We start from the raw sequence: 18,982 nt of genomic DNA on the forward strand, positions 1-18,982 counted from the left end.
GAATACTACATTCGTTGTCAAGTGATTTTCTATACCTTTAAAGTCTGGCTTACTTTTCAGTACAATCCAAATACAGAATTCAGCTTTCTATCGAATATTAAACTAAGAAACACAACACTAGGAAATATTTTAGGAGATCTTAGGCATTACAACAACAGCCATGCCAGTCTTAGTCCATCCGAACTGCAGGGTAATGTTAATCCTTTCCATTGGCTGTTCTGGCAGCTGCAGTATGGAGAATCTGCGTTCAGCCAGCAGCAGATGAGCGAAAAGTGCAGGAAGGAGGAGAAGGAGGGGAGTTGGTGAAGACTGGCAAGGAGTGCCGAAGCCGGTGACCGGAATCCCGCAGTAACTGAACTTCTGAGGGCACTTGCCTGCCCCAACAAGTAGGCGATGGGAGGAGGGCCCGCTGGCAGCTCTGTGCCTTTGCCTTGTGTGATAGCTGCAGCGAACCCAGGGTGAGGAGCTGCTAAACCTTAGGGCAGCTCCCTGCGCCCCACCCCAGAACCCTTTTGGTGCAAACAGACACTGTGTGACACCGAGTGGGGGGGGTCTCTTGCAATAAATGCAAATCAAGTAACAAGCACTTGTCAGGCACTGTGTATCTGTAACTTGTTAAGCTCAGATGCAATTTTTTAACACTTTTTTATTGTTAACAGTTTAACAGGCATTAGGCTTTGAATTTATTCATTTTCTTTGACTACTTTCTTCCCTGGGTCATACCCATCTCTGGGTATGTTTTTTCCTTTGCTAATCTTCCTTGCTCTTTTTACATTTTTGTATTATGTTCTCATTGGGAACAGCCCAGCAGAGAGGGACGTGGGGGTTCTGGTGGACAAAAGCTGGACATAACCCAGCAGTGCGCGCTTGCAGCCCAGAAAGGCAGCCGTACCCGGGCTGCAGCAGAGCAGGCGTGCCCGCAGGGATGTCCCCCTCTCCTCAGCCCCGTGAGCCCCACCTGCGGTGCTGCACCCAGCTCCGGGCCCCCAGCCCCAGAAGGACACGGAGCTGTTGGAGCAGGGCCAGAGGAGGCCTCGAGGATGCTCGGAGGGCTGCAGCCCCTCGGCTGCGGGGACAGGCTGAGGGAGCTGGGGGTGTTCGGCCTGGGAAGAGAAGGCCCCAGGAGACCTTGTAGTGGCCTTCCTGTACCTAAGGGGTCCTCTAAAGAGGATGGAGAGAGGCTTTTTGCATGGACAGATAGTGACAGGACAAGGGGGAACCGTTTTAAACTAAACGAAGGGAGATTTAGATTAGAGTTTGGGAAGAAATTCTTCCCCATGAGGGCGGCGAGGCCCTGCCCAGGCTGCCCAGAGGAGCTGTGGGTGCCCCATCCCTGGCCGTGCCCAAGGCCAGGCTGGGGGGCTTTGGGCAGCCTGGGCTGGGGGCAGGGGTCCTGCCCATGGCAGGGGGGGACCGGGTGGGCTGTAAGGTCCCTGCCAACCCAAACCTTTTGGCGATTCCATCTGATTCTTCGTTTAGTTGTCCTGCAGTGGTGGCTCTTTGCCGTTCCTGCCTAGGCCGTGGCCATGCTTCTCACCAGCTGTGCCGTGAGGTCGTGTGTTGTCATTGCCTGTTGCGAAGAGGTTTCTGCGCGTTCTGCTGTCATGTCTTACAGTTCAGCACAGCATCACAGGGACATCCCAACTTCTTTCCAAGTTGATTTAGGAGCACATAGCCTGTAGTTACCCCCCCACCCCCGTGCACTCCCTTTCATTCCCATCAATTGTAGGTGATCGTGCAGTGTCTCCGGGACCTTCCTTCAGCTGTGGAACAAAATGCTCGCTAGAATCACAGGGCGTGGGGTAGGGGAAGGTGTGAGATCTTGATTGCAAGCACAGAAATGTTCTTTCTATGTTTAGTTTGCTCTGTTAATCTCCTTTACGGTTTGTGCCAGCTCTCTGGCTGTGGGCCAGGTCCAGTCACTTCCTCTCAAAGCTTGAGCCTTTCCAGAGAGCTTCGTGGTCCTTAAAAACAGCTGTTTGTTTGGATCTCCAGGACAGACCGTGGACTGAGGTATTGTGTATTAAAATGTTTTTCAAGGGGAGGGCCAGGAGACAGGTCGGCTAGTATGCATTTCTGTCAGTCTCTGAACTAAATGTGAAGCTGTATTAACTTATGTTTTCCAAAAATGTAATGGTAGAGATCCTTTAGAATGTGAAGCGTCCTTCCTTTTAGATAATGTTTGAAAATGGTGACTGCTTTGCTTCCTTGTCCATTAAGTGCGAGGAGGGAGATTTTGCCAAAAGTCTTCAAATAGCTCCCAAGAAGGAGAGAAGTTGATGCTGCTTGTGTCTAGCAGTCAGGGCTAAGCAGAGCGTGCAGCTGGACAGCCTTCTGTCTACCTTTGCAGGGTTCTTCAGGTTTTAGGCTGGAACAGGAATGGCAGTGTGCAGCCAGCTTAGAAAGGAAGAGTTCATGGTAGCTAATTTTAGATATCTATTTGAGATGCCTAAACGGAGAGCCGAGGCGTTGATATCGGTGTCAGAAATACCTCGTGTGAGTCCTTTGTGGGATTAGCCTGTAGGCCTCAGCTTGCTCTCCTCGGAGCTGTAACAAAAGCCGGTCTCTGTCATCCCCCGCTTCCACCCCCCGGCACAGCCAGCCCAAGAAGACCGGAGGGCTGATACTAGAGAACTTCGCCAGGCTCAGGGCAGGGGGCTGGTGATACAGGGAAGTTAATATCCAGCACTGGTGTTAACAGGCATCAGCAGGGGAGGGAGGGGGTTGTCCCCCTCTGCTCTGCCCTCGTCAGGCCCCACCTGGAGCCCTGCGTCCAGCTCTGGGCCCCCAGCACCAGAAGGATGTGGGGCTGTTAGAGCGGGGCCAGAGCAGGCCACGAAGATGCTCAGAGGGCTGGAGCACCTCTCCTGCGAAGAAAGGCTGAGAGAGCTGGCGATGTTCAGCCTGAAGAAGAGAAGGCTCCAGGGTGGCCTCATCGCAGCTTTTCAGTAATTAAAGAGGACTTATAAAAAAGGTGGAGAGCGACTCTTTGCTCAATCAGGTAATGACAGGACAAGGGGGAATGGGTTTAAACTAAAAGAAGGGAGATTTAGATTAGAGGTTAGGAGGAAATTCTTTGCTCAGAGGGGGGCGAGGCACTGGCACAGGTTGTCCAGAGAGGTTATGGATGCCCCATCCCTGGAGGTGCTCAGGACCAGGTTAGATGAGGCCCTGAGCAACCTGATCTAGTGGGTGGTGTCCCTGCTCGTGGCAGGGGTTGGAACTGGGGGATCTGTAAGGTCCCTTCCTACCCGAGCCTTTTTATGACTTAGAGCATTTATACTAAGTTTTGAAATTTATGTTAAGGCTTACAGGACGGTCTCCTGAGTCACTGGGAATGGTTTCCACCACGTTATTATAGAGATGGATGTTTTTAGCCTTCTAGCATGTTTGGAGGTCATGTGCTGCCCGTGGAAACACTCGGTGCTTTTAAATTTGAGGGTTTGACAGAATCAGTCTGGTTGCCGGCACCTTTCACCCAACGCTCCTTTTAATGTACCAGCTTTGGAAGCAACTGGGAGTTTCCTACTGTGCGTGCAGGCCATAACGAAGTTAGAACTTCTTTCCAAAAGTGAAACTAAACATTAATTTTTCATGGCTGTAAGGAAATATTGCCAGACACACATCTTACTGTAAAACCGTAGGTCTTGCTGCTCTCCTTAGCTTACAAGAGTGCAAGTTCCTGTGGCTGCTTCCAGAACAGAGGAACGGGGGAACAAAGCTGGAGGGAAGGAGGCTGGGCACACCTCTCCGTTTCCAAAACGCAATCACAAGGGTGCTTGTGTAGGAGAAGAGTGCGTAAGATGCTGTACGTGAGGCAGTACCGTGCTTTCCTAAGCGTTTGTATGTTTTATTGTGAATTACACTGTTAGTATAAAGAAAAGGCACAGTGTATTTTGAGCAAATAATGTGGGTAGATACTTTGTGTACCTGGGAGAAGTTATCAATATCGTTTCCTGAAACTAAATAGAAAAGCATTCTTGACTTTGAAATAACTGCACGTGTTAAGGAGGGATTTGTTTCTGGTAGGACAGTTTACTAATGTCTCAGGATAAAAATGACCTGTGCTAGAATGACTTTCAGATTTTGTGGTAGTGGAATATTAGTTTTGTTACAGGTAAACCTTTGTAATTCAAGGGTTACCCTAATGTTTAAGTAGAGTGCTGAAAATGTCATGAAACTATTCTATCAAATCATTTTACTTTGGACTGCTTATCTCAGCTGTTCGTATCTTTCCTTAGTTTATTTCCTCTTGAAATGCCTTTTTTTCCTGTGTATTATTGATTGATACTAGGATGTAGGATTTCTTTTAATCCTAGCACTGTCGTCAATCTTGTAGTAGAGTTTAATTCAGATTACATTTCCAGCTAGCTCAGTGCACGCTAGCTTTGTCAGTTTTAGTGCAAAGTTCTTTATGTCATGGTATTTGGTAATTGTCACTGGAAAACCTCTTAGCCAGCCAAACATTTGTAATAACTTATTTATACATTTGCACAATTTAGACATGTATTGGGCACAAAACAAACGTATAATTGTGGAAATAATTAGCATGGATCAGTATAAAGGCTAATAGTAATATTAACCACATACACAAAGGGGTTTGTGCGTGTGTGTTTTGGTTCTGTTTGAATTTGAGTTCTTGTACATTTTTCCCCAGGATTCTCATGCAGGAAGAACGAGTTGGGTTTCAAACAGCGGCACAATTCCCACGTACATGTGCTATGCAGGTTGCTGTGAGAGGGCCTTGATTAAATTTTTCATTCTCAAGCCAGCAGACGGTTCCAAATCAGCCAACGGCTTTGCACAGCCCCCCGTGCACCTTGTGCGTGTAACTCTGCCTGTCTGAGGACTTGCACCGTGTACGAGGTACTGCACCACGGAGAGGTGCCGAGCTTTGGGAAGGGGGTTACGGCGGTACGTTACCGTAGTTGTGAGAGGAAGTACAGTAAAGAAAGGGGTAAGGTTACATGGAAGGTAACCTGTATGTTTTTTCGGCTTACTTGGGATAAGGTGTGTGAACGGGATTCCCTGGGAGGGGAGCTGGCGTGCGAGGAGCTGCTCTCCTGGCAGCCATGGAAACGGTTCGGCCTTCTCTTCCATCCGGCTCGGTCGTAGCATAGGCAGGGCTGGTGCTGATGTACTGATGATGTAGTGCTGGTGTTTTCCTTAACCTTCCAAAGAGGGGAACAGAGACGGCACTTGGGTGTGTAGGGACAGGTTTTGTGTGATTCTTGACACTTGCGGTTTTAACCCGAAGGTCTGATGAAGAGAAGTGTGAAATGGCGCTGCTGTGCTCAGTGTGCAGGCACAGCTGTGGCAGAGTGGGTCTCCATGGTAAGTGGAAAGAAGTGTCTTTCCGATTGGTTTCTGAACTGAACACCCAGTAGTACAAAATATGGCCTAAGTCGAGTGCGTATGGGTAACAGTCACACACACAGTGCGTCTCCTCAGCGGGGCGTGCGTCTGACAGAGTGCCGGTGCGGGTACGCCGCGCTGGGTGTGCTGCGGGGAGCTGAGCGCTGAGGCAGTTCCTGAACCAGGAGATCGCGTAGCACTAGTGAAACCCTTAAGCTGTACGCTGTTTTCTGTATGTAATTATTTATTGTTCTACATCCATTTGAGCAGTTTGGAGGAGGGAAGGATTGCAAGAAGTAGGTTGTGTTTTCAGTACTTCCGTATGCAGTCTGTTATGGAGGCAAATGGCCGTGTACCAGGAATTGGATGCAAAATGTGAAATTAGGGTGAGGAGAATAGGGGAAATCGTTTTCATTCTGCCAGTGTTCACAGTGAAGCCAGAAAAGATTGCTTCTTAAAATGAGAAGCAGCTGAGGGAACTGGGGTGGTTTCCTCTGGAGAAGAGGAGGCTGAGGGGAGCCCTCGGTGCTCTCCACTGCTCCCTGAAAGAAGGCTGCAGCGAGGTGGGTGGCAGTCTCTTTTCTCAGGTGAGAAGTGATGGGACCCGAGGAAACAGCCTCGAGGTGCACCAGGGGAGGTTTAAACTGGACAGTGGGAAGCATTTCTTCACAGAGAGGGCGGTCAAGCGCTGGGGCGGGCTGCTCAGGAGGGTGGTGGAGTCCCCATCCCCGGGGTGTTTGAGATGTGTGGACGTGGTGCTAAGGGACGTGGGTTAGTGGTGGACTTGTCCTGTTGGGTGAGGGTTGGTTTTGACACTGAAGGTCTGTGTAAATGCCCTGGGAGCTTCTGAGGTGGCGGTCGCTGCCTGTGGGCAGGCAGGTGGGAATGGGTCTGTGCATGGACAGGGAGTCAAGCTAGAGAGACTAAAAACTAGCACCGGAGTTGGTTTCAGCAAGTAGATCAACTGAGGAGAGATTTGGGTTTTGAGTTCGAACTGCGCGCAGCAGTGGTACGGGTTTTGTTCTCGTGCTATGGTCTGTGGGGGAGTCGAGATCAGCAATAACCCTGGGTTTTGTTTGTTTTTAACCAAAATTAAATCTTCTCATAATGCTTTAAAGAAAGATAGAAGTAGACATATCCAGAAGCAGGTTGGTAGTGTAATTTTGAAAGCTGGGATAAATCTGTAGAAAATAGATTATTTATGTATTTATCAAAGCAGGTAAATTACGGTATCTATACATGAGGAAAAAAAAATGTCTGGAGGATCTCTTAATAAAATCTGAAATATGAATGATGTCTTGAGAAAACTGATTAGACTTCCTAATCATTTTCCTGGTAAAAGGGGGGGATTATTCAAAGGAGCTTAGAAGTTAGCACATCAAAATCAATTCAGGAAAGTAGTTTTCAACTAGTCTCTAATTGCAAACTCTGAAACTAATTGATATCAGATACTTCAAATCTTTTTTTCCTACCTGCCTAATGTAATGAAAAGTTGACGTGGCTAACAAGCACCAGTACGGTTAAAAGTTTACTTACATGTTTAAGGTGAGTAGTACCTTGCTGTTGTTACCATATGCCTAAAGTCTGTGACAGATCTATAGGTCCTTATCTATCCTCCCCCTTATTTAGAGATCATTTAATGGCAATTACTTCTTTATTACCACCTCCAAAGATTAATTGTGGCATGTAGTGGTGAATAAATACTGCTTGTTTTTTCAAGGTTTAAGTCCAAGAGAGCTTAAGTTAGTCTGCGCTGGAGGTCCTGCAGTCTCTTACTTTGCTTTCCTGTTCCTTCAGCTGCCGTCACCCTTGCCTCGTTTGGTGTAGAAATGCTGATGCTTCTGCGTGGAGTTGATTCACTGAGCTCGATTGGCAAAAATTCTTTTTTTCTTTTTATTTATCCAGTTCAGCTTCCTGAACTAACTACGTAGATAGTTAGCTCGGGAGAAAGGCAGGCATGCACCTCGCGCTGATGGGTGTAAGCTGCAGTGCTACTCCAAGGTAACACCGCAAACGAACCGCTTCTGGCACGATTCTTACTCCTGGAAGCGCTGGGCAGGCATTACTCCTTACGTGGGTCAGTGTTCACTGGTGACAGGCAGAATACGTAGCTTGGCTGCTTAAAACAGCGCGCCTTCTCTTCGGTGACTGAAGGCTTTCAAGCTTCAGAAATGGAGAAATCACAGAATGGTTTAAATTGTAAATAAATTTTGACAGGCTTTGAAACGACTTAATTTCTGGGTATTAATGATGTAAATCAAGTAGTTTTGCTGTTGCATTAATATAAATTGTAATTTTGTTTTGTGTTCAAGTCTTGAAACATCTTGATTTGCTTTCCACATTACAGTGCTATTTTATTTCTGTTCTGTTTACAGCTGATATTATTTCAACAGTTGAATTTAATTACTCTGGTGATCTTCTTGCAACAGGAGACAAAGGTGGCAGAGTGGTTATATTTCAAAGGGAACAAGAGGTCAGTGACATGAAAAACAAAAGTGCTGTTACTACGCTGCTCTTGTGTTGCACAGTCTCACTTCATCTGCTCATGCTGTGAAGTTTAAATGGTTGGGTAGTTTTCTCAGAAGATGATGTTAGCCATATTTATAAATATCTGCCTCGTGCTGAATTTGGTAATTTAGCTTGGTGGTGGTTTCACCCCCTCACTGCTTTCAAAAAAAACCCTCACAAAACTACAGTGAGTTTGTTATGTGTACCTATTATGCTCAGTGTCATAAGTGTAGAGTTGCTTTTGGACTTTGTCCTAAACTTTACACTTATGTGGATGTAAGACACATTCTAATGTTTTTGAAAATAATGCAAAAGAACTGATTTATAAAAGAGCATACATGTTAAGCTGCAAAGACAACAGAGTAGCATGGTCCAAAAATTGAAGAATTAAACATCTGATGTGTTTTAGGATCCTATGAATCAAAAGCAGTGGTAACAGCTTCATCTCCAGAAACACCTGGGTGTTTTGGTTCAGAGGGTATGAAGACTTCCCCCTCCGGTAGTTAAGCAGATTTTCAGATGGCTCTGCCCAATGTTATCAGTTGGGAGATAATGCTGTGCTGTATTCTGCCCATTCATCAACGCAGATACGTTGCCAAGCCTTTTATATCCAAAGTATTGGAAAAAGTACACTAAATGCTGACTTACTGATGAAGCCTTTTGCTGAAAAACAGTTTTCATGCCTTTTCGTGTCTGAGAGAAATGTGGAATTTTTCTTTTACATCAACATTCCACGTGACAACTCCTTTTTTCTCCCCCACCACCAAAGACCATGTATGTCCTTCCCTTTGAAGAACTGATGAGAATTTGAACCTTTTCTGGGTTTAGAAATACCAGAAGTGATCGTGGAATTTTGATTCAGCTTGTTTGTGCCTGAAGTGTACTGATCTTTAGGTGCTATGCTTTTTTTCCAGCAGAATCCCCCTTCTTTCATTGTGTGGTTTGAATGATGCTCGATTAACCAACAGCCATCCACATTTTGCATTTCATCCTCGCTCTGATACTACTTACCGAACGTTTCAATAAAGATGGTTTATCAGTTTTACTCTGAGGATTTTGAGAGGCAGTGAAATGAAAACACCATTGCTGGAAAAGCTGCTGAAATGTTACCCAACTACACCTAGACAGCACATTGCTTGTTTATCATTTAGCCTGCTGTGTAGACTTAACTGAGGCACAGAGACCAAGGTCAAAAGGATCCACATGCTCAGGATCTCTGACTTCCTTGACGCTTGTTCAGGGTGGAGCTATTATTGGTTGGCTTTCAGCTGTTTGTGCTCAGTTCTGTAACTCAAAACCCAGCTGTCATGTCTTTTCTTTGTAGTATTAAAAAAAAAAAAGTCACACTCTTCACACAGGAATATTCAAATGTCTTCTGGGAGCACATGTGGGCCATAGGGAAGAGGTGGGCATTAGAGTCCTTTCTCTTGTCATCTACAAAACCGTGGAATTTCTGAAGAGGAGGAAGAGAAATCTAAAATAATAAGAACATGAAAGAAACTAGATAAAATGACTAGAAACATGATAAAATCTTAAACTTATTTTAAACAGTGTAATTTTTTTACTATAACTTCGGATAGTTATAAAATTTTACATACACTTTGTTTTTGGAAGGCAGGCTGAAATGTTGGGCTCTGTGCCCTGAACTCACAGGGCATTATTTCAGTTCCAAGCAGCTGTTTGTTCCAACCAAATAAACAAGTAAAGAGTGAGACCACTGCCAAGACAACTTGCACAAAACATAGGTAGTTATCTCCATTACTTACCTAACCAAACAGAATAGTGTAGTTGAGAGGATCCTATCTAAAATGATTAAAAGTTAAATGACAGGGAGCAAAGTAATGTAAAGTCTCAGACTTAACTAAAATTCCATACTTGAGAGATTGCAGTTTAAAAAAAAAAAAAAAAAAACTCTGTAAAACCTTATCAGAGTTGCAAAGTCAAGCATGGAAATGCAAGTAAGTGTCAGAACAAAGGTTGCCTGTGGAGCCTCGCGTTGGCATAGCAGGCTTTAATTATGTGAGTCACTACTATTTTTTCCCCAGTAACGCACTGTCAATCGATGTGCAAGATAGGCTTTTCCTGGGCAACTGATTTTCTTGCCTGCCTTTGGAAGTAAGTGACTTGCTTCTTCTAAAGTGTGATTTCCGATTGTGCTTTGGGGAGTTTGTTTTTTCAGGCGTTCTGGGCACTGCAGCTCTGCGAGTGGAGCTGGTCTCCAAACATGAGTCACTATCTAATATTAAATTATTTGAAGAGCCCAATAACATTTTCTTCAAATCTAATACTGCAGGTCCACAGGTACCTGCAACTTTGATCTCTGTTCCTTGGTGCCACAAATGCCAAATGAAAATAATGCAAAGTTCCAGTTCTGTGAGGGGGGAAAGAAGATTTTTAGTGTACTTGTAATAGTCTTTGGTGTGTTACAATAAACTCCATAGAAAGCCTGAGATGAAAAAAAGGTAATTCCAGCCTTCAGATTTTCATAATGAAAAAGGTTGTCAAAGCTTAATGATGAGCCTTGATAGCATTTCTGGATATAGCATGTTTTAAAATGAGTAGGGAAGGAGCTACATCTAATGCTCATTTAGCAGTGACTGTGCGCCGTCACTGTTTTGTACAAACATATTTAATTGTACCATGTCCTCTGTCCTTTAACATTTATTTGCTAGTCTGGAAACCCTGTATAATGTCATGTTGTGATGAGCAGTGGAGTGAGTTTTGGAAAGGAGATAAGTGAAGTGTAGAAACCGATCCCACGGAGTTGGTGGTTTAGGATTTAGGACATAGCTGATTTCTCTGCCCCAGTTCTGTTGAAAGTACTGGGGAGCAGCAGTGTGACCCAGAGCTCTTCCAAATGAACCCAGGAACTCTTCTGCAGACAGCACACCTCTTTGAAGTGCTTTGATACAAGGAGACAAATATTTGTATAGAAAGTTACTTTTAAACAGGAAGTCTGTGCATATTATATTGATGCTGAACTCTAGTAAAAATGTCAAATTGAGCAAGACCTGTTGTAAAAAGTTTACTTTCTAATTGACAATTTCTAGTCATTACTTTGTATGTACAGTTCCTAATGAACCGAGTAACATCAGCTTCAAGAAATATTATGTTTCCTTGCAGAATAAAAGCCGTCCTCTTTCTAGGGGAGAATATAATGTTTACAGTACCTTTCAGAGTCATGAACCTGAGTTTGACTACTTGAAAAGTCTAGAAATTGAGGAAAAAATAAATAAAATTAGGTGGTTACCACAACAGAATGCTGCTCATTTCCTGCTGTCTACAAATGGTAAGAACACTTTATTTTTGCAAAAAAAAACCTTCCTATATGTCATTTGAATATTATCTCATCGATGATCCACTTGTGGGGTTTTTCTGCAGTGTTTTGGGGTTGTTTTAGTTTCTTCCTTAATTACACGCAGTGTCTGTTTTGATTGTAATACCTTGTAAATTACTGACTTCGGAGCTTGGAAGTAATGAAGTAGCAACAGCACAGGCATGGTTACAGAGCTATGCTCTGGGTGTGCTGGCCACGTTGTCAATTTACATGCCCTGGTGCTCTGCTTTTCAGTATGCATTCAGTGTAAATGTGTTGCCAGTATGCTGAACTGTAGCACAAGTCTAAAATGAACTTGATCATCCTAATTTTGAAATCGAATTTTTTGTGATCCCAGATGAATTTAGAATAGAAGCATTTGAAATTGACACTCTGTAGTTACAATGCTCTTCTGATTCTAAAACATCTTGTGTGCTTTGAAGAGCTTATGGATTAAAAGACAACGGTCACTCTAGGAGCACGTTTGTACCATTTTTTCATTCACATTATTTTCTTTAATTTCTTCCCTTATTGTATTAGTGGTTACACGTATTACTGAAGCAGTCGGTGCTGTGACTATTAGCACTGTTTCATTTGGATGCATCATGGAGCAAGTTGTAACTGTAAATGCAGAACTGTGCATGAAAAAAACTTGCCTTTGACAGAGGGTTGCACTTGTTCATAACAGTTTGGTTCACCTTTTACCTTGTTCCTAGACGATCTTTTGTAAGTGCTAACGTATGTTCTGTTACACAGAACTTCAAAAGCAGGAATGACTTCTGTCTGCTGGACTGTGAAATTAAATTCATCTATTTTGATCCAAGTCCAGCTAAACTCAAGGCGGTCTCTAAAGTGTGTCATCTTAAATGCATTAAATGTGTGTAGTAGTCTGGGGAGAAGAGGTTTGTTTCCAGTTAGCGGAGGATCTCACTCTCGGTGTGTACTTCCTTTCTGCATTTGGACAAACTGCCCCTGGTAGGACCCGGGAAGTACGTGCCTTTGGATGTGGAATCCTAAAGCAGTGCGGCAAACCTCCTTCTCAGTTACTGCCTCTGCCTGACTCTTCTCTCTCCTTAAGGGAGTTACTTTAATTCAAGCTATTCTTTTTTTGTTGTTTTTTTCTCTCCCTAGCATTTGTCTATTTAAAATAGGTTAGGTAGTAATAGAGGGCTCACTGCTGAATTTTGGTGATCAGCATGTGAAACTTCCCTTGCAAAGGGTCATTTTGGTGAATGGTAGGCATTGTGCTCTACCATTCAGGCAGAAATTTGTATTTTATTCAAACTGAATGTTATATTAAAGTTAAAAATGAAATCTACTTATTTTTCTTTTTCCCTTAAATGGTATTTCCATACATTTCCCATCCGCACCCTCTAAGTGCATATTTTCTGTTTATTTTTAATGTACTAATTCTGCTAAACTATATTGCTGAAGGCAAAGTTCTTCATGTCTATGTAGGGAAGGTTGTATTTCATATTATGTAGTTGTTTAAAGGACGCCAGTGGGATCCTTTCTGTTGCAAGCAGTAGAAACCTAGATAGATGAATAACACACTCCGCTCACTCCATTAGTTAGGGAATTTATTTTGAATTTAATTCATTCTGAAGGATGTGAATTTTTGTTGGTTTTAGATAAAACTATTAAATTATGGAAAATAAGTGAAAGGGATAAAAGAGCCGAAGGTTATAATTTAAAAGATGAAGATGGAAGACTTAGGGATCCTTTCAGAATCACAGCACTACGGGTACGTTTCTGCTCTTTGACTTTAAATATCTTTTTGCATGTACTTCTTTACCTTTGTTCAGAGTTGTCAACTGAAATGTGTAGATTAGAAATGGTGCTTTGGTCGGGGTAATTGATAACCTTTTAATTTTTTTAAAAAGGCACTTGATTTTATAGATAAGCTCATGTATTTCTAAAATCATAAAATAAGGATCCTTTGGAAAACTTGAGACAAATTTCAAAACTAAGATATTAACTTCTCAGTGTTTTTTGTTTTTTTTTTTCTTGGAACATCTTATTTTTCAAATGGATAGGAAATTTAAACTTTTAAAAATCAAAATTAAGTACTGTCTTAGAGAAGGTGTTTTCGTTAGAGGCCAGCTCCTGGGCATTTGAGAAACCTAATGTATATATACTTCTGGAGCCTTGCTATTTGTCCATTTTCATAGTGATGTTGCGGTAGGGTTAGTGCTCCAGACTTGGAACTTCTTAAAGCATGAGCTCAAAACCAAAGCAGTCATTTGGGGGTAGGGGATTTTTGATGGATTTTATTTTTGTTGCTGTATCTATAAATAGGAATTGAACCAAGGCTCTCACTACTTCTAAAGCTGTTGTCACTCCTGACACTTGCAGGAACTATGCTGTTGTGGTTTTGTGGTTTTGTTTCGTTGATGTTGTTGCTGATGATGTTTGGATTGTTTTTTCTTCTCTTGCTTTGCTTAAATTGAGTATCGAAGCTTTAGATATACATCAGCATGATGCCTTGTCGTGCTGGGAAAGGTTACCCACTGCTGGGAGGTAGCTTCCTACTTAGCGTGTAGGAGCCAAGATCTGACTGAGTACTCCAAATAAAATACCTAAAACCAAGGAAACAAATCATACGATGCCTCAGCCCAGTGGCTGGAAGTAGGTAGGGATAAAATTTGGGCTTCTCCAACCTTGCCATTATGTAGGAGTAGACAACCCATCGGGGAGCATGGAAAGTCCAGAACCCGGCCAGAACAGTTCTGCTGGACACTGGCTGATACTGGCTGTACCGCTCAGTGAGCACGTTGGCATCTGCTTCAAACACTGAAATGTTTTTAGGAATCATCAAGCTGAATTGAGAGAGGCAGGAAGGGGGGCAATAAAAAGCAAGAACCACTTTTTTAAAAGTTAGTCTTCTAATTTTGCTGCCCTTCTGGGAAAGGAAGGTTGGGCTGGGCTGCAAACCCTGCCAGGCACATCGTACAAGAAAAGGTGATGGAATGAACTAAGCGTGAGAAAAGATTGGCAGAAGGGGGAGGAAAAACTTACCGACAGTTACCCTCATATGTTAAAAATATCAAGTTTTAGAGATCTAGAGTGTACGTAACTTGGCCTATTACAGGTATTGTTTCCATACTTCCTTACAGAAGTAGAACCCCATTTGTTTGTAACAAAGTAGACTTTAGGAGGAGTGCTTCAGAGCCTCCTGTGTGTGGAGGCCTCGTCACTTCCAAGTACCATTCCTGATGACTCCCATTAATGCATCTTCAATTTCACAATTGATAGTTGTTGGAGCTAGGAACACTCATGGTCAGATAGGAATATTGCCTAATAAGCAGTAGTAGATTAATTTTAATAATTACCTTTTATGATCTAAACAGACTGTAAGGTACAAACACGGTGAAAACAATTACAGAGCTCTTAGATTAATTTGTTTCTTGTTCAGGAAGACAAATTACCCTGAACAGTGTCGTAACTCTTTTCGTGGTTAGATGATGTAAGATAGTGTTCTAGTACACACAGTTCACCAGCACAGCATGGGAACGTCCATGGACAGCATTAAACTGTTGACTTGCTGGTCAGTGACAAGGCTGGGGAAGGAGCAAGAAGAAAGCTTAATACACTTGGCTGGGATAAGCCACGTCATCCTTTGTATCAGCTAGCTGTGAAAATAGTGTTCACATGTTCCTGAAATCGTACTCACTGTTCAGGGAACAAAGAGGGGAGGGCCTTTGCAAACTTCATAACAATTTCACCAGCACCCTCTAAGATATGGAGGTCATTTTTAAACACTTGTTTCCAATTAACATCATCTTCAAATACCATTATAAACATGTACTGTTTTCCTGATGGGTGAGGTACGAAGCTTCCTTATTTGACAGGTAACTTCCAAAGAAGGCAGTGACCCAGGTTTTGTGCGAGTAGTCCGTCAAGTCACCATTCGTGGCCTGGTTTACTGCATCTCTTGCTCTGAGGATTTAGAAGGTGTTTAGAACTTAATCTGTTTCTAGAAAACAGAAAATCCAAGTTTTTCTATTAGTGTTTACCATTAGACAGTGTGCTATTGTGTATCTCTTAGCTCCTGGGTTGCAGCTGTGCTCTTTAACTTTGGGGGGGGGGAGGATAAATTTATATTCCTGTTGGAAAACTGGTGGGAGGGTGTCAGTAAGTCAAAACAGAAATAGGTGGGGTGAAATTAATGTCTTCTTAATCAGAAATCAGCTTTATGCCCAACTTGACCGTTCTCTTTCATGTTTCAGGTGCCAATATTGAAACCCATGGACCTAATGGTAGAAGCAAGTCCCAGAAGGATATTTGCAAATGCACATACTTATCACATAAACTCTATTTCAGTAAATAGTGATCATGAAACATACCTTTCTGCAGATGACCTAAGAATTAACCTATGGCATTTAGAAATCACAGATAGAAGTTTTAGTATCCTTTTTTTGGTCCTCTGTGAGCACTAGGGTACGTGTAAGTTATGTATGTTTAACAGAATCACTTTAATTTTGTGAATTGGTGTTCAAATCTATAGATAAAAATGCAGGATTTAAAAAACTAGAGACTTAATGCAGGGAAAGCAGGCGTATTAGGATGCTCTCGCTCATTCTGAGTGCAAGCATTCTACCAGTGAAAAAGTGCCAGTAGAAATGTTGTAGATAGCTTGTTTTGTTTGTGGAGTTTGTACTTTAAGTACGAGTTGAAAGATTTGAAAAGTAGATCCTGTGTCACTGGAGATCTTTCCAAAGTTTAAGGTCTCTTAACTGTCTAAAATAACATTTCTCTTGCAGAAGACAAATTTTATTTTTTTCCATATCAAATGGTATTGTCAACTGTAGAATACAATTTCAAATCTTTTTGCAAGCTTGTCTATCCAGAACTGTAATAGTGTGTCCTCCTCAGGCAAATCTGCAGTAAAACAAAAGTTGCAGAAATACATATTAAAACGATCTTATCGAAGTTATCTAAAGCTTTAGATAAGCAAGTAAAGTATATTCAGCGTTTGATAAGAAGTGTTAAAAAGGAAGTTTGGGAGGAATCTGAAAGCTCTATCTGGGAGCTTAATTAATCTCTGAGTTTAATCTTTACTGGGTGCTGATTTGAGGGATTGGAGGCTAGTTTCTTCATAAGAACAATCTTTTACACCCTTTTTTTTCTTTTTAAAGTTTTTCTTATGCAAATAAGAGCTTATAGCAAAAATACAAATTAATTCTTGCCTCTTTTTGTGATTTTGTGGATAGATGGGGCTTTTGTTTTGGAGCAAATTCTTCATATCATCTTTCAACTCTTCTTCAGTTACCTCCAGCATCTCCAGAAGTAGATTTGTAACAATGAGTTCTGGTGTTATGGTTCTTTTTTAATCTTCTGCGGTCGCTTTACTTTGTGTAGATTGCTGATGGTGGAAATTAAAACCTTGCCTGGTTTCCTACACTGTATTTTCTACACTTTTTTAGATAGCTACTTGAAAGCAATGATTCAAATGTGAGGTGTTACATACCTTTACCAAAACCTTCCCAGATATTGTAGATATTAAGCCTGCTAACATGGAGGAGCTGACAGAAGTGATCACTGCTGCAGAGTTCCACCCTCATCACTGTAACGTGTTTGTCTACAGTAGTAGCAAAGGAACTATTCGCCTCTGTGACATGCGTTCTTCAGCCCTCTGTGACAGGCATTCAAAGTGTAAGTCAGGATGCACCTGTGGTTTATGGGTTTCTTGCTTTGTTCTCATGTAAGATAGAATGTATAGGTGTTTGCTTATAAATAAATATACCAAGTTCTGCTTATTGGTAAAGAGCATACAAGGTAAGGAGTGGTAGTTTTGTAGAATGGAACATTTTAATTGTCTTGTTCTAGGCCATCAACAAGCAGAAGTGTAGCATGAGACAATTGACGATCTGACTCTGCTCCTGTTTACCCATTTATGCATCATAAACTGATGGGAACAAGTGCTTTTGGCACCAGTGAGACCTGTCTTCTGTCCAGACTCAGTCTTGGTGCTTCTCAAAGGTATCTGCTTATCAAATCCCAGTTCAGGGCAGTTTATTCACCTTTGTGCATTAGCAACTGGGCTGCTGCTGCTGCTGATCCATTTAGTTTGTTACCATTTGCAGCTCATAAGGTAGAATATAGTCTTAAAAATACGCATTGAGTTTGCAGTTAGTTTCCAGGGATGAAAGATGAATGCTTTTTGGTCTGCTCAGCTATGTAAACGTATGTAGGTGAGGAAAGCTTTTCTATTGAAATCAAAGGGAACACTGTCAGTGCTTTGCACACAGCCTATTGTTTCTTTTTTTGCTAATGTAACGGTTATGGTTTATTGGTATTACTATTCCTGTGGGTTACCCTACCACACTGATATTTGCAGGTAAGATTTCTATAGAGAAGATCAGGATTTCTTCTTGGTGAAGGGAAGTACTTCTGCAGTGTGAAATGTGGAGTGCTAAGCCGTTTCAGCTGTGTGACTTAGCGTTGGATCAAATTACATACTAGCATTTTATTTTTTTTAACTGTTCATTACTGAAAAACATCCTGTTAAAAGGGTCTATTCAAAAATGATAAAAGTAATTCTGGATAGCTTGTGTCATGAAATACTGACTTCAGAGATTGATTTTCAATTTAAGCAATATTTCATTCTGCTTTGTAAAACCATACCTTTCATTTCAAGTGTAGATACTAATATTTCCTTTCAAGAGGTTGCATTGTACAACTTCTGTTCAGATCTAAATAAAAGTATGCTGTACAGTAGTCTCAAAATATGTGGGTCATGCATTAAGATCTTGTTCTGGATGCTGACATTTTCACCTGCTATTGTCCAACTTAATTTGTAGATCAGTTGTAACGTTTTTACGGCACATGTACTGTTTTTTTAACTTTTTTCTCTGATTCATCCCTTAAGACCTGTGAATTCTTTGCTGATGCTGTGCTCCAGTTGAGAATGCTGGAGATAGTCGTAAAATTGCTAGAATGTAACATTGTTTAAAAAGAGACTATTTTTAATAACTTAACAGCAACCTCTTTTTTTTTAAAGAAACTAGTATCTTAACTTAAAATTGTCAAAGTACTGGTGAATGTTGGAAGCTGTAGAATTTGATGTTGGTTTCATTGGTAATTGTCTTCTATCTACAGTTTTTGAAGAGCCTGAAGATCCTAGCAGCAGATCATTTTTTTCAGAAATAATCTCATCGATATCTGATGTAAAATTCAGTCACAGTGGTCGATACATGATGACAAGAGACTACCTTTCTGTTAAAGTCTGGGATCTCAATATGGAAAACAGGCCTGTAGAGACATATCAAGTATGAAGTTCAAGTTCTCTTAAATACCCTCTTGTCTTCTTTTTCTTTAAATCTCTCTAATATCAATTTAAATGTTTCAAAAAGGTTCATGAATATCTTCGAAGCAAGCTTTGTTCCCTGTACGAAAATGACTGCATTTTTGACAAATTTGAATGCTGCTGGAACGGTTCTGATAGGTAAGTTGTTTTGCTTTGTTTGTTTGTCTCCCAGCTTTAGGAATTTAATTTTGTCCCAAAACTCGTAAGTGATATTTAACTTTAAGGAAGTAATTAGCTAAATTCAAATCAGCTCTTGGGGGGGGGGGGTGGTTTTTGTTTGTTTTTGGTTTTTATGTTTGAAATATTTTAGGGGGGATAAACACAAAACCATTCTTCAATCTTCTGTCCTCCAGTTGAAGGAGTAGAATAAGGCTTTGTCAGTATGTTTCTAACACAAATTCTTGTTGAAGCTTTATGTAGTCAAGACTGGCCATTTCAAGCCTTGAAAATGTTACTCAGTTTTGTTTTCAAATAGTATACAAGAGCACGCACTC

General features: G+C 41.8%; 1 protein-coding gene across 3 annotated transcripts in view; it reads left to right on the top strand.

Annotated features, from left to right (window-relative positions):
* Positions 1-18,982, top strand: part of PPP2R2D (protein phosphatase 2 regulatory subunit Bdelta) — a 29,442-nt gene that overhangs the window by 6,673 nt on the left and 3,787 nt on the right. The window contains exons 1-8 of one of the 3 annotated variants that reach the window (XM_083843504.1): positions 4,848-4,866; positions 7,731-7,828; positions 10,987-11,152; positions 12,811-12,923; positions 15,409-15,586; positions 16,670-16,834; positions 18,281-18,450; positions 18,535-18,626. In XM_083843504.1, coding sequence (XP_083699630.1) covers positions 15,427-15,586; positions 16,670-16,834; positions 18,281-18,450; positions 18,535-18,626 — 587 coding nt within the window. In that variant the 5' untranslated portion in view covers positions 4,848-4,866; positions 7,731-7,828; positions 10,987-11,152; positions 12,811-12,923; positions 15,409-15,426. Of the gene's footprint in view, positions 1-4,847; positions 4,867-7,730; positions 7,829-10,986; positions 11,153-12,810; positions 12,924-15,408; positions 15,587-16,669; positions 16,835-18,280; positions 18,451-18,534; positions 18,627-18,982 lie in introns of those variants that run through there. The other 2 variants (XM_083843503.1, XM_083843505.1) reach the window with 2 other exon arrangements.

Source organism: Anser anser (genome assembly GCF_964211835.1).
Source record: "Anser anser genome assembly, chromosome: 7".
NCBI lineage: Eukaryota > Metazoa > Chordata > Aves > Anseriformes > Anatidae > Anser > Anser anser.